Genomic DNA, 15,606 nt, shown 5'->3' with positions numbered 1-15,606 from the left:
CTCTCCATAGCAAGAGAGATTCCTTCAATTTGTCTTCAGTAGATTGGAAAAAACAGCACTCCAATGCTGCAATGGCTTTTTGTAAAGCACACACTAATCCGATTGTTTTTCCATTCTAAAAACTTTAGGTCAGCTATCAGGCTGCCGCCAGCAACTAATTAATTTGCAAATGGGCCTTATTTTCACAGAAGGAGATCTTTACAAAGCTATGTCAGTTAAGCCAGTCACACCATAGTGACATGCATTGTCATGACATCTTCCTTCTGGTAAGATTCTTAACTTCCCCCATGCACATGAACTCAAATTACCCTATCAAGAGTAAATCTCCATTGAACACCAGATAAAGGTTCAATGTGGTGGTCTGAATGATGATTTACTGAAGATGGTAAGATTTATATCCCACAATCATTGATTTTTTTGTATTTCTTTTTTTTTTATCCATAAATTTGTTATTTTATCAAAAGAGAACATAACAATTAAGATTGTTGAAAATGGTACATAACATTGTAATAAAAAACAGTTCAAATCTTGATGGTTCAAGTATAGTTGATGTGTTTAAGTAGATACTGGTCAGGCTGGCAATGCCAAGAAATTCATTAATATATTTTAGTAATCAGAAAATATACATCAAAAACACAGTTGAAAAATAAATATATTAACAATTGAATATGATTTGTAGTAATCTCACAAGGACACCAACAAGACAATGGGGGTTATTTACAAAAAGCAAATCCACTTTGCACTGAAAGTGCACTTGGAAGTGCAGTCGCTGAAGAGCTGAGGGGTAGATCTGAAATAAGGGGAAGATCTGCTGATTTTATCATCCAATCATGTGCCAGCTAAAATGCAATGTTTTTTTATTTTCCTTGCATGTCCCCCTCGAATCTACAATGACTGCACTTCCAATCACTCTTTCAGTACAATTTCAAGTGCACTTTGCACTTGAAGTGCAAAGTGGATTTACCTTTCGTAAATAACCCCCAATATCCTTTGACCACAACTAAGAAGATAGAAAATCACTACTTCATTTGACCACACACATAGACAAGACCAGCCTGACATTCAATATATAGCTTAGGAGCAAAACAGCTTGCATTTAGAATTATTACAATCAAGTAGAGAAGATAGACTGAAGCCACCTGTCACCCTTAAGCTTCAAAGTTGAGAGGATTCATAGCTAAACGCCAGACAAGTATAAAAGGGCCAATTTAACACAACTCTGTATTCATCAATATGTCATTAAATTTACTTTTTATTGTAAGCAGTATAAGTGCTTGAATTTTAGTAGGTATCACCTACTTGCAGTCCCTGTACAACAGGGCTAAGACTGGGAGAGATGCTGGTGAAAACAGAGTGACAGAGAGATGAGCTCCTCACATGCTGCTTCCTATTTTGCATGTTAAGGGCAGCAAAGGAAGACCTGGAAATATTATTTAACTGCAGCAGAGAAAAAAAAGCAAGTCTCCTGCCCTGCTGGTTGCTGTGTTTTTCTGAAGTTGAGTTTTTGTGTATATCTGATGAATATTGAAATTCGGTGTGTTTTAGAGGCACCTGCTTTGCAGTATAGGGCCAACAATTGGCCGGTAGAGTTTCCATGATAGACTTAAATCCAAAACATATCAATATAAAGACTTTCACTTACGTTCTTTTCACAAAAACCTAATGCTCTGTACACACGGTCGGAAATTCTGACGCAAAAGGTCCAATCGGATTATATTGTCGGAAAATCCGATTGTGTGTGGGCTCTATCTGACTTTTTTCATTAGAAATTCTGAAGGAAAAAATTTGAGAGCAGGACTTTTTCCGATCGTTTGTAGAGAATTCCGACGGACAAAGTGCCACGCAGGCTCAGATCAAATTACGAGACCAAAGCTATTGGCTACTAGCCTCTACGTAGTTCTGTCGTACGCAACAAACGTCACCACATTCCGAACGATCGGATTTTCAGACAACTTTGTCCGATCATGTGTATGCAACCCAAGTTTCAGACAAAATCCGTCAGAAAAAATCAGACGGATTTTGTGGTCGGAATGTCCGACCGTGTGTGCAGGGCATAAGAATACATTCTGGAGAACACAATGGAAGTTTGTGGGTATGGGGAAGGGGCAGCTGTTCTATTGCTCACTGATGATCAGAGAGTGACTGCAATGTGAAAATGCCCCTGCCTCTCAGAGTCACTTTTTGCCAAGGGGTCACCAGTAAGGCCGCGTACACACGGGCGGACTGTTCGCCCAACCTTGTCCGCTGAACAGTGTTTGGGCGGACAGTCCGCTCGTGTGTGGGCTTTCAGCGGACAGTTTCAGCGGACAGTTGGACGGACAAAGTCTTTCGGAAATTCCGAAAAACTGTCCGCTGAAACTGTGTTTGAGCGAACAGTCCGCCCGTGTGTGGGCCTGTCCGCTGTACTTTCGAAATGAGCGGACTGTTCCCGCTCGGAAAGTCCGCCCATTTCGAGCGCGTGTACAGGTAGGCGGGGCCCGCGAAGGAGACGTCGCGGGCTCCGCCGCCTGGAATGGGCTTAAAGGGGAACCCCAACGCCGAAAAAAATCGGCGTGGGGGTTCCCCCCAAGTCCACACCAGACCCTTGCCCGAGCACGCTACCCGGCCGGCCAGGAAAGGGGGGCGAGCGAGCGCGCCCCCCCTCCTGAGCCATACCAGGCCGCGTGCCCTCAACATGGGGGGTGCCTTGGGGAAGGGGGGGCCGCGCGGCCCCCCCACCCCAAAGCACCTTGTCCCCATGTTGATGAGGACAAGGGCCTCTTCCCGACAACCCTGGCCGTTGGTTGTCGGGGTCTGCGGGCGGGGGGCTTATCGGAATCCGGGAGCCCCTTTAAGAAGGGGGCCCCCGGATACCGGCCCCCCACCCTATGTGAATGAGTATGGGGTACAATGTACCCCTACCCATTCACCTGTGAACTAAAGTACAATAAAAAACACAACACAGAGAAAAAATATTTTATTGCACAGCCGGGGGTCTTCCGTCTTCGGGGGTCTTCTCGCCGGACTCCTCCGCTATGTGTGTGTAGCTCTTTTGCTAGCGGAGGAGTCCGGCTTTCTTCCTCCCCGCCGCCGGTCTCTTCTCCCGACTTCGGGGGTCTTGTCCCCCTCTTCGGTTCTTCTGCCGGGCCACCGCGCCTGGTCCGGTGGCCCGGTCTTCTGTCGCCGTCTTCCGTTCTTCTGTCGCCGCCTTCGGTTCTTCTGCCGGGCCACCGCGCCTTCTTGTAGCTCTTTTACAGGCGGTGGCCCGGTCTTCTGTCGCCGCTGTCGTCGCCGCCGCCGCCGCCTTCCGTTCTTGTTCTTCTTCTTGTTCTTCTTCTTCTCCTGGAGATGTTGACTCGACGAGCTCTCCGGCCGGAATGCCAGAGCCGCGCTGTGCGGTCACTTATATAGTGACAATGGGGCGGTGTCACATGGTATATGTCACTTGGGTTGGTCACATGGTGACCCCGCCCCCTTACGATGTCATAGTCCCCATGTGACATCAACCCATGTGACCAACCCATGTGACATATACCATGTGACACCGCCCCATTGTCACTATATAAGTGACCGCACAGCGCGGCTCTGGCATTCCGGCCGGAGAGCTCGTCGAGTCAACATCTCCAGGAGAAGAAGAAGAACAAGAAGAAGAACAAGAACGGAAGGCGGCGGCGGCGGCGACGACAGCGGCGACAGAAGACCGGGCCACCGCCTGTAAAAGAGCTACAAGAAGGCGCGGTGGCCCGGCAGAAGAACCGAAGGCGGCGACAGAAGAACGGAAGACGGCGACAGAAGACCGGGCCACCGGACCAGGCGCGGTGGCCCGGCAGAAGAACCGAAGAGGGGGACAAGACCCCCGAAGTCGGGAGAAGAGGCCGGCGGCGGGGAGGAAGAAAGCCGGACTCCTCCGCTAGCAAAAGAGCTACACACACATAGCGGAGGAGTCCGGCGAGAAGACCCCCGAAGACGGAAGACCCCCGGCTGTGCAATAAAATATTTTTTCTCTGTGTTGTGTTTTTTATTGTACTTTAGTTCACAGGTGAATGGGTAGGGGTACATTGTACCCCATACTCATTCACATAGGGTGGGGGGCCGGTATCCGGGGGCCCCCTTCTTAAAGGGGGCTCCCGGATTCCGATAAGCCCCCCGCCCGCAGACCCCGACAACCAACGGCCAGGGTTGTCGGGAAGAGGCCCTTGTCCTCATCAACATGGGGACAAGGTGCTTTGGGGTGGGGGGGCCGCGCGGCCCCCCCTTCCCCAAGGCACCCCCCATGTTGAGGGCACGCGGCCTGGTACGGCTCAGGAGGGGGGGCGCGCTCGCTCGCCCCCCTTTCCTGGCCGGCCGGGTAGCGTGCTCGGGCAAGGGTCTGGTGTGGACTTGGGGGGAACCCCCACGCCGATTTTTTTCGGCGTTGGGGTTCCCCTTTAAGCCCATTCCAGGCGGCGGAGCCCGCGACGTCTCCTTCGCGGGCCCCGCCTACCTGTACACGCGCTCGAAATGGGCGGATTTGCCTCCGCCTTACGTGGGCGAGTCCGTTCATTTCAAAAGTTGAGCGAACTGTTTGCCCAACCTTGTTCGTCAAACAGTCCGCTCGTGTGTGGGCAAGTCCGCTCATGCAAATTTTGAGCGGACTGTTTGATGAAACTGTTTGCCGAACAAGGTTGGGCGAACAGTCCGCCCGTGTGTACGCGGCCTAAAAGAAGCTTTTCTATACTTGCCTTTCTGGCAGCCCATGTATTGAAAGCTGCCACTCTGTTTCCCAGCTCCTACAAGTATTCTACACTACTGGATATGATAAATACTTCTTTCCCCTTCGGTTGCTGTGGTACCTCCTACCAGGTTGTATGTCACTACATGTTGCACATGGGGGGAGCAAGTATTCGACTCATCTGATGGTTAAAGTTAGCTTTTCAATCAGGTCTTCCAGGAAGGTAAATATATAATTGCTTCTTTACAGATGACCTCTTGGATGAAAGTGACCCTGTGGTGCCAGGATCATTAAAAAAATCAGATATGACTGAGTATTGTACAAAAAGATTGAACTGCTGAGAAATTGGGACTAGCTACCACTATCTTTTTTCTAGGACTCCCTGCCACTGTGTAGCGTTTAGCCAAAGTGCCCTGGGTTTGGTTTGAGCAGTTTGTGAAACTTCAAAGAAGTTTGATCAGTGCTGCCAACCTCTTGCTGCATTTTTTACTAACAAAACATGGAAAATTAACTGACAGATCACATTTTTGAAATGACAGAAAGCATATCAAAAATGAAGACAACCAATATTTAAACACTTCTCGCCTGCCCACCGTCAAATGACGGAGGGATGGCGCATCTCTGATTCTGGGTGGACGTCATATGGTGATTATCAGTGTCCTAATTACAGTAAAGCCCCCTAGTGCCACAAATAAGTGCCCATCAGTGACACCAATCAGTGCCCATTAGTGATGCCAGTCACTGCTGCCTTTCAGTGCCCATTAGTGCCTTCTCATCAGTATTGCCCATCAATGCTACCCATCGGTTCTGCCTATCTGTGCGCATCAGTGCCACCTATCTGTGCCCATCAGTGCCACCTATCCATGCCCATCAGTGCCACCCATCAGTGCCTATCAGTGCAGCATATTAGTGCCTCCTTATCAGTGCTACCTAATCAGTGCCCATAAGTGCCACCTTATCAGTGCCCATCAGTGAAGGAGAAAAATTACTTATTTACAAATATTACTGACAGAAACAAAGAAAAAACATTATTTTTTTTCAAAATTTTCGTTTTTCTTTTCAGTAAAAAATAAAAAATACAGCAGTGATTAAATAGCACCAAAAGAAAGCTCTATTTGTGTGAAGAAAATGATAAAACAATTAATTTGCTTAGTGTTGCAAGACCGCACAAGTATCATTCAAAGTGCAACAGCACTGAAAGCTGAAAAATGGCCTAGGCAGGAAGGGGGTGAAAGTGCCCTGTAGGCAAGTGGTTAAACAGTATAAACACACCATGGGAACTCTACAATACCCATAACAAGTAATTTGCCTGGCTTACACTTAAAAAGTCAACACAGCATGACAAATTTATCAGCCCCTGATTTAACAGGCAGTTGTAAAAATCACAGATTTTTACAACCTGTCTGTAAATGTACTGACGGTTGGCAAACCAGGTTCAGATGCTGAACTAAATTCCCACTGAAATGAATAGGAGCACTGGCGTAGCTATCAGGGTCACAGGGGTCACAATGACAACCCAGCCCATGCTCCAGGAGGCCCTTGCAGCTGGTAGAGAATGCCTGGCAGATGAGACTGAACTTTCCGATTCTCAGCAGAACTGTACATCAGCTGTGAGGGAGCTTGATCAGACTGTTAAGGCACTCAGCAAAGTGAAAGCAGGGGAAGGGAGGGTGTTTTTCTGAGTGTGTGCTGTGCCCCTTGCCTCCCCCTACAGTGCAGTACCCAGCTGCCCAGCTGTGAGGGTGTTGGTACGTACTGTGCTGCTGATTTTCTTAAGGGTTGACTATATATATATTAAATGTGTATATATATATATATATATATATATATATATATATATATATATATATATATATATATATATATATATATATATATATATACACACATATATACACACACAACACACATATATATATAAATATATTATACATATATATATATATATATATATATATGTGCACTGGTGCCATAATAATAACAAAAGTTGGGCATACACCTAACCAAAAAGACAATGACAGGCAGGTACTGCCCGTGGATGCTGCCCTTTGTATGCAGCAAATCATTGTATTGCTTTGTGGTAAACAATTTGCACTACATTCACCAGACAACCAGCCATTTTCTCCATAGCTCCAAGTGTTTGTTTCCTTAAAAAAAAGGATCCTGTTCCTTTAAAGAATGTTATACAGCACAGTGCTTGTGCTGTGTAATTTGGCCCACTGTATAACCTGAAATACCTGGATGATCCTGTCTGGTTCTATCCCCCCACCCCCCTGTAAACTGACCACGGTTTATCAGGGCTGCTGAGCCCTGATAAAATTACACCATGGTCAGTTTACGAACCCCTGTCATCCGCTCTCTCCTCCCCCCCCCTCCCTCCCTGCCTGTCAGCTAGTGAAAGTGCTCAACCCTCCCCTCCTGCTGTGAAATTACTTTAAAGTTTTCATATAATCCTCTGTGGCTAATAATGATAGATGCCCCAGTGTGTGTGCTTTTTATAAAAAAAAATGTCATTCTATAGCGGATTTCAAAGCGCCTCTTGGCACTCACGTGACCAGCTGCTGCTCTCCTCCAAATTGACATCAGTGGCAGATCTTCTGCCCCTCCCACTATAGCTGTCAGATTGAGAGAGCGGAAAGGTGGCCAGTCATGTGATCACAGAGCGGTGCTCTGAATTCAGCTATAGAATGGCATTTTTTTAATAAAACACAGACACTGGGGCAACTATATTTATTAACCACAGAGGATTATATGAAGAAAACACAGTGGCTTAACAACCACTTTAAATAAAAGCACAATCACCAAAAAAAGAACACATGGGCCTAAATGAGAGGCAGAAATGTTGTCCATGGAAGTTGAGAGGCGAGTAGGTCCTGCAGCACAAAACGGTGATAAAGTGGCTGGCCAATCCAGCAACATTAACTACAGAAGTGCTGATAACAAAACTGATAACAAAACAAAACCACAGCCAAAATATGCTGCCAAAGTACACTTTCCTTGAGGCCACCCAAGTAAATCTTTAAGGCATCACCTAAACTCCTAATTCAAATGATTTGGGATTTTTTCATGTTGCTCTCAAAGCCACATAAAAAGGTCCTTTGCCACTGTACATTTATTTTTTTACAGTTTTTTTTTTTTTTTTGCATTAGCACAGGTTGTCCCCAATGGTTCCCCATGTTATTTGTTTGGAAATAATTTGCCAAGCAGCCTCTCAGGAGGTAACATTTTCTCATGAAAATTTGACTTCAATGGAGTTAGCAGAGGAATTCACAGTTCGCAGCTTGTTGTATGGATTTGTTGAATCCTTGGTGAATCAAACCTCAAGAATAGTTAGCCTTCCTTAAATAGCTAGCCTTCATTAAAACTCAAAACCTAAACATTCTTGCCTCTAGACATTCCAAAAATAACATGTAAATGAACATCAAAATGCTATACAATTATCTTTTTTTCAGTAAGGTTCAATTCATTAGTTCTGTAGATTTGAATAAAGTGTATTAAAAAGATAGGCAACTAAGCATTTTGAGTTTTTTTTTTTTAACAATACTGTATAGCTCATTCCAAACCTAAAATCTAAGTGTTTCCACATCTACTTTGATTTATAATAGGTGTTCTGCTTACCATTTAACCATCTGGAGTCATGCTGCTCTGTTCTAATTGGATGATGATTTCCAAGCGTGCGGAAAATAGCAAAATCTCTTCCCATAAAATCTGCTGCAGTCCCAGAATATAGTTCCCCATCTGTGAAATAAAACAAAATTTGCAAAATGTTATTTGTTTGAACCATTTAAATTATATTTCTAGCAAGTCTTACATGAAGGCACACTGAGTTATACCCAGTCTAAAATAGGTATAGTATACTAACCATTCATTCATAGTCATTGCTGTAATCTCATTCACACCAGATGTTTGGTAAATTTTTATTATACTCTGAACTGTGATATCTACTGTAGCATAAAGAACTTGGGTAAATTCATAAGAGCCAACTTAACCCTGAAGTGCCACAAAACACCAAATAAAAACTGATCCATGTAATGTCACTTGTAACATTCATAAATGCCAATATCAAACTTTTCCATAAGTCCACATCTGTATGGAGCTAACAGTGCACGGTACTAGAATTCTTATCTGAATACCTACAACACTGGATATTGTTAATTCAAACTTGTTTAGCAGTAATATTATTTTATGCTTTAGAAACATTTTGCAGTAATTATGTGCACAGAAAACTGATCTAAAAAAATAAATAAAAATAAATTATATATTTTAAAATAGCTGTATGAGGTCTTCTGAAGTAATGTGCCTCCGGAATATCTTTTTTTAAGATGATTAACACTTGGGAAAAGATTTACTAAGGTTTGAAGTTAGGTGAAGAGCAGAAAAGAAGTTGGCGTTACAATGCTTGGGTGAGAAATAGTGAGTCTGTGTGCAGTGTGCACTTCCAAAGATCCAATCACCTTCAGAAGAATAAGAAAAAATAGAGGTTTTTGTTCACATGATTGGACCCTTTTGAAGCTTCAGGTCCGCTCACTGTACTTCATCTAAGTCTTCAGTGCTTTAATAAATCGCCCTGTTAAGCCCCATACACACTATCAGATTTTCTGCTGAGTTTTTCCTTCAGATTTACCAAAACCATATAATATGAGGACAAACCTTAGGAGTTTCAATGTGTATGCAATCAGGCAGGCCCTTCTACTACATGGTTTTGGTAAATCTGAAGGAAAAACTCAGCAGATAATCTGATAGTGTGTATGGGGCTTTAAAGTGAATTTTTAGAAAGGTAATAATTAGGGTTATCATTGCAGATTTTGTTCCTATATACCTATCTTCCATTCCTATTTGTTCCTATATACCTATCTTCCATTCCTATTTGTTCCTATATACCTATCATCCATTGTCCCATTTAAAAAGAATTTGAGAAATGTAAAACACAATCACAGAGTTTCAGATTAGATTAAAAGAATGCCAAATTTCTCTTTCTTTTTGCATGTATTCTGCCATTACAGCATATAAATGAAAATCTGTTATTTGAACATTGGGGGCATTGCTAGGGTCCTATGAGACCTGGAAAAGTGCAAGGCACCTTTATGGAAATGATTTGGACTTGTGGCAAAACACAATGAAAAACATAAAATGTATCTTGTGTCTCCCTTCTCCTTTCTCAATGCAGTGTTTCCTTTCTTTTGTCTCTTTACCCATTCCTGTTGCAAGCCATGCAAAGCCATTAGTTCTCTGACAGAGGACCATTTGTGGACCGAGGCCAAAAAACAGCACTGTGCAGCATCAGTGCCCACCAGTGATGCCTTTCAGTGCCTACCAGTGATGGCTGTCAGTGCCCATCAGTGCTACGTATGAGTGCCATCAATCAGTGCCCATCAGTGCCGCCTATCAGTGCCGCCTATCAGTGCTTATCCATGCTTCCTATCAGTGTAAATAAGTGCTGCCTATCAGTGTTGCCTATCAGTGCCCATCAGTGCTGCATACCAGTGCTGTTTATTAGTGCTTCCTCATCAGTGCCCATCATTGCCGCCTCATCAGTGCCTATCGTTGTAGCCTCATCAGTGCACCTCAGTGAAGAAGAAGAAATACTTATTTACAAAATGTTATAACAGAAATATGTTCTGTCTTTTTTCATTTGTTTAACAAAAAAATAAAAACCAAGTGGTGATAAAATACCACCAAAGGAGACCTCTATCCATCTAAAAAATTCATAAAAGTTTTGTTTGGGTACAGCATGGCATGACCACGCAAATGTCATTCAAATTGCGACAGCACTCAAAGCTGAAAATTGGCCTGGGCAATACGGGGTGAAAGCGCTCTGTAGGCAAGTGGTTAATCCATGATGTACAGTATGGGCATGGAGGTTGTACAGAATTTGATCTATTAATCATTTTCTGTATAACCACCCTGCTGAATTTTCCCTGCTGGATCAGTGCCACCGGCTATAGTCAGCGGCACTGATCAGTGTATTCTGATGGTTTGGAAGTCTCCCCACTATCAGACTACAATAGCACAGCGGGGTGATTTCCTCATCCACATCAAGTGTGTGAATAGGGGAATCAAGTCAGTTTACTTTGTTCAACCTACTGGTTGAATGAAAAGAACTGTGTCATCTGTGGGCTAATGTAAACCTTATTGGTTTATTCATATAGACCTAAAGAACCTCTAGCCACTTCAGTGTTTCATATGGGTGATTTTTCACCAGAAAAGGATATATTTGGTATACAAAGTCAGTCTTTGGTTGGGTATTAATGATTTCTTGCTGCCCATGTGCTGCTTGGATGAGGATTAGATCTCTTAGGGGTGCCCCTAACAAGCAATTTTGAAGACTTCCAGTATCAGAATTGCTTAAAAGTGCTCATGGAAAAATGACAATGGAATGGCAGCCTGCATTTACATATGCAAAAGGTTATTGCTTAGCTGAAGTAAAATGTCGTTGCTGAGTTTTTAATTGCCCACAACGATAAACATAATAATGAATTAGTTCCAGAAGCAACCATACTTTATAAAGTGTATGTACAGTCAAAACTTTTTTTCTGAATTGTGGATAGTTTAGGGAAGGCTTAGAACAGGGGGGTCCAACCTTTTGACCTTACTGGGCCACATTGGAAGAAGATGAATTGTCTTGGGCCACACATTTTTTTTTAAATTAAAGTTCCTTTAAATGATGCTGGGTATAGCCTTTAGATATTTAGATAATTTGGCATTTAACTGAACAGTGAACTTTTCTTAGTTAATATCTTTTGCCTGTTAAATATACCATTACATTTGTTAGGTTATACTGTATCTGTTTGATTAACATTTACCTGTTATGTCCAAGAGTCAAATTAGCCCTCATAGTTCTTATCTTAAACCACAAAATAATTTGTATCTATGTTCTAGAGATAGCAGAGTGTCAGGGTGTGAGCAGTTTAGCAAAAGACAACTTAACGAACCTTAAAAGGATGTGCTGTTGTTATAAGAATTCAAATAATTTCATCACACAAAAGTGTGGCCATTTCAACATATACTATATGTCATTTAGATTGTGCCAATGTAAAGTGAACTATGACATTTCTGTATATCAAACTACATAAAAGGCCACAAATTTAAAATGTTTAAGTTTAAAATTTGAAAAAGCCAAAAAGAAATAAAGTAAATATGCAAATATAATTAAAACAGAAAATTGTGTAAAAGCAATTAAGTTTAGCAACTGCATAACAGTAAACATAGGACTTAAATTAAATGTATTTACTTCAAAGATTACAAGTGCTATAAATGATTTTGCTTGCTCAGCATGAGGTACATGATCAAAAATGCACCAGTACTGCAGTCTTCTTAACAAATCGTGTGTGGGTTCCACTGTGATGTACAAAAATACCCTTAATTATAGCCTTGCCTGGGTAATTTTAAGGAAAAAGAAAAAAACTCACTAAAAACTTTAAGTAGTAAAGTGACTTTGATGTTTTGGTCAACCTTTATATAACCTTATCCCTGTTTTGTTATCACTTACTCTACAGGCGCCTGGGAGAAAAAAAGAGAAAGAAATCAATGAAACTTAAATGAAAGGATCAGTTCTTTTGCTGAACGGATAAGGTCAGTTAAGAAACAGTGTTTGACTCCAGCACACTTGTTTAATAAAGCAAAGAGCAACGTAAAAAGTGCAGTAGCCCGTAGCAACCAATCATCTATCATTGATCTAACTGCAGTAAACTGAAATCTGATTGGTTACTATAGATTTTTGTAATATGCAAGCTTGATGTAAGCAGATATATATATATATATATATATAGATAGATAGATAGATATATATAGATATCTATATACATTTTTTTTATCATTGAAAGCTGATAGAATAGAGACTATAATATGGAATGGTTACATTGTTTCTTAAACTGTATCTTCAGTGTTTCTTTATTTTTATTTTTTTGCATATATGAAAATACATGCAATTTATATCTATAATGTAAACAGGCAGATTGTCCATCCCAGCGTGGGAGAGGATAATTCTTTACTGTTCTATGGAGAAGAGGGAAGCCCAGCTGTCATAGTCAGTGTACTATCACATTGTATTTTAATGTTCTGGCCATTTGTACAGGAGCAGACAGATATTTGCCCAGCTATGTGCTGAAGAAAAAAAAAGTTTTTGTGTTATATCTCTCTCTCTCTCTCTCTATATATATATATATATATATATATATATATATAGAGAGAGAGAGAGAGAGAGAGAGAGAGAGAGAGAGAGAGAGAGAGAGAGAGAGATATAAAAAGATAGATAGATAGAATTATGTTCAACTATTTTCTGAAGAGAAGAACTACATTATGTCAGATAGGTGCTGCAGCTGAATGCTCTAAGCCCTTGTACACACGGTCGGAGATTCCGACAGAAGGTTTCCTATCGGACCGTTTTGTCAGATATTCCGACTGTGTGTGGTCTGCATCAGACTGTTTCCGTCGGAATATCCGACGGACCAAGTTTTCCAACTTGCCGGTAAAATTTTCAGACAAAATGCTCCTATCGGACATACCCCGATCATGTGTAGCCTACTCCGACGGACAAAGTGCCACGCATGCTCAGATCAAATTCCTAGACCAAAGCTATTGGCTACTAGCCTGAACGTAGTCCCGACGTAACGAAATAACGTCATCACGTTATGTACAATCGGATTTTACGACAACTTAGTCCGACCGTGTCTATGCAACATCACTTCCGGACCTCTTCCGGAATTAATCAGACGGAATTACTCCGACGGATTTGGTTGTCGGAATCTCCGACCGTGTGTACAAGGGCTTAAAGAAATAAGCAGATAACTGAATATGATTTTTACAACATTATAGGCAGTTTTGGGTTACATTCCATGTTATGAGTGTATACTTATGAGTGTATATTTGGTCTTTAGAAGAGAAGTATGGGTTTCCCCAAAAAAGATAAAAATTATACTCACCTAGGTGGATGCAGCATTGATCCAATGCTGCATCGGTTTCCCGCTGTCTCCACACTGAGAACTGAGCTATCAAACACCAGCGATTCTCCCCTCCTCTGAACAGAGAACTGTGACTGTCAGTCAGCGGCTCTCTGCTCTGGCCCTCCAGCACTCACTGGAGCTCTGAGCTGTGCAGTGGGCGGGGAGAGCCAGCTGTTGGTCCAAGCTGCTGAGAGGTTTCCAACTGCAAATTTGGAAACAACCCAGCTCCTGGACTGGCTGAGTGACATCAACCAACAATGGGCTTTATCCCACTGTTGGCTGAAAATGGTTTGTTATGCACTCTTGTGAGCCATCAGAGAAGTAGGGCCAAAAAAGCCTTGGCCATACTTCTTTAAAATTGTGGGTCCAGGATAAGGACCTAAGTGTACATTACGAGAAACTCAAAACACTATATTGGCAGGCAATGAACACAAGCACTTTAAAATGAATGTTCACTTTTCCCATCCAGGGCAAAGCAAAGGGTTTATTTTAACCATCATGACACTTCAACATACCTTTTTTAGTTCTCACACACACACAACGCCAATGCTATAAGAACATAATTTTATGTTGAAGTAGAAAACAATGAAGCTACACATTTTCTCAGTTCTCAGACCCTTCTGTCAACTTTCATTCAAGTGATAGAATCCCCATCAGAATCTTTAGCATTTTGCATATTTGGGAATATTGGAGTCATTTTAGAGAAAAAAAACAATCAGTAATCTAATACTGCCCATCTAGATATTAAGTAATTTCAGTTCTATGTGATCCACTTCAGCCATAATCCATGGACCATCTAAAAGGCCCATTATAATTTGATTTTCTGAAGCCACAGCTTTCTCTCTTCTCTGCTTAGATTTAAAGTTTCCAGTAAGATTCAAAGTTCTGAGGCGGGTCTAATTCTGAAAGGTAACAAAGGTAAACCTGTGTTTTTTTTTTGTTTTTTTCTTTGTGACTTTCTGAATGCAAGGGGCCAACCATGTGTGTGTTTGGGAATACTTCTCTTGCTTCAAAATATGGGGCCGTGCACTACAACAATGTCTGAACAAAAAAACAAATCACTGAGAAGACAGGTTGTACTTCATGGGTACATCTCAACATCAGGCAAGTTAAAGCTAAAGCTCTCCCATCATTGGAGAGCTAATAAAAATTGTCCACTTTGCCCTGGCAGCAACATGTACGTCATAAAAAATCCTCCCACTCCGTGGTGAGGAAGTCATGGCACTAGGCACATTAAGTGACCACAGATTTCATGGACTTTAAGTGGGCTCTTAGATTAGGGTTTTTTTTAAACCAACATTGTGATTACTTAGGAGATTGTGTTGTGGGGATTGATGCCTATATATCATCTAGAGCAGCCTTTCTCAACCTTTTCAACTCAAGGAACCCTTGAAACAACTTTACAGTCTAAAAGAAACCCTGTTAAAAATGACTATATCTACAACTAATAATATGTTAGTGTGATGGTCAGTGGGAAGAATTTTCCTTATACTTGTGGTCATTGGGAAGAATTACCCCGTTACAGATAGCTAAAAAGATCAATGGTGTCAGTGGAAACTTATCTAAGAGGCAGAAGTTGCTTATTGCTCAAGGAACCCCTAGCAACCTCTGGAGGAACTCTACAGTTCCATCGCATCCTGGTTGAGAAACCCTGATCTAGAGTGCAGATGTAATAGATTAATGTTTTGCTTTAAAGAACCAGTGCTGATTATTTAGAGAATAATGCTAGTGACAATAATAAAAAAAACAGGTTGTATCATCTTAGAAATGTTTCCATTTCACTATGGAAGAGAGTTTTGTAAATAAAAAAATAAAAAAGACAAGTTTTTATGTTTTCTATGTTTTGACTATAAACCTACAACAAATGTGAATATTGAATATTACTGTAAAAATTAAAAAGAAATAAAAGATAAGAAAATTACAAATATTTTGTATAACATCTGAAATCACTGGGTTAAAACTGAATGAATGTTT

The 15,606-nt window shown here is 41.7% G+C and overlaps 1 protein-coding gene across 1 annotated transcript in view; it reads right to left on the bottom strand.

Annotated features, from left to right (window-relative positions):
- SEMA3A (semaphorin 3A) overlaps positions 1–15,606 on the bottom strand; it is a 308,087-nt gene that overhangs the window by 110,273 nt on the left and 182,208 nt on the right. Inside the window, exon 6 of the mRNA XM_077469953.1 lies at positions 8,309–8,428. Within this exon, the coding sequence (XP_077326079.1) occupies positions 8,309–8,428 (120 nt within the window). The remainder of the gene's footprint in view (positions 1–8,308; positions 8,429–15,606) is intronic.

Source organism: Lithobates pipiens, unplaced genomic scaffold, assembly GCF_037356315.1.
Source record: "Lithobates pipiens isolate NorthernLeopardFrog02 unplaced genomic scaffold, aLitPip1_a1.2 Scaffold_8, whole genome shotgun sequence".
Taxonomy (NCBI): domain Eukaryota; kingdom Metazoa; phylum Chordata; class Amphibia; order Anura; family Ranidae; genus Lithobates; species Lithobates pipiens.
The sequence above is the reverse complement of the archived record's forward strand: the minus strand, read 5'-3'. Positions and strand labels throughout refer to the sequence as shown.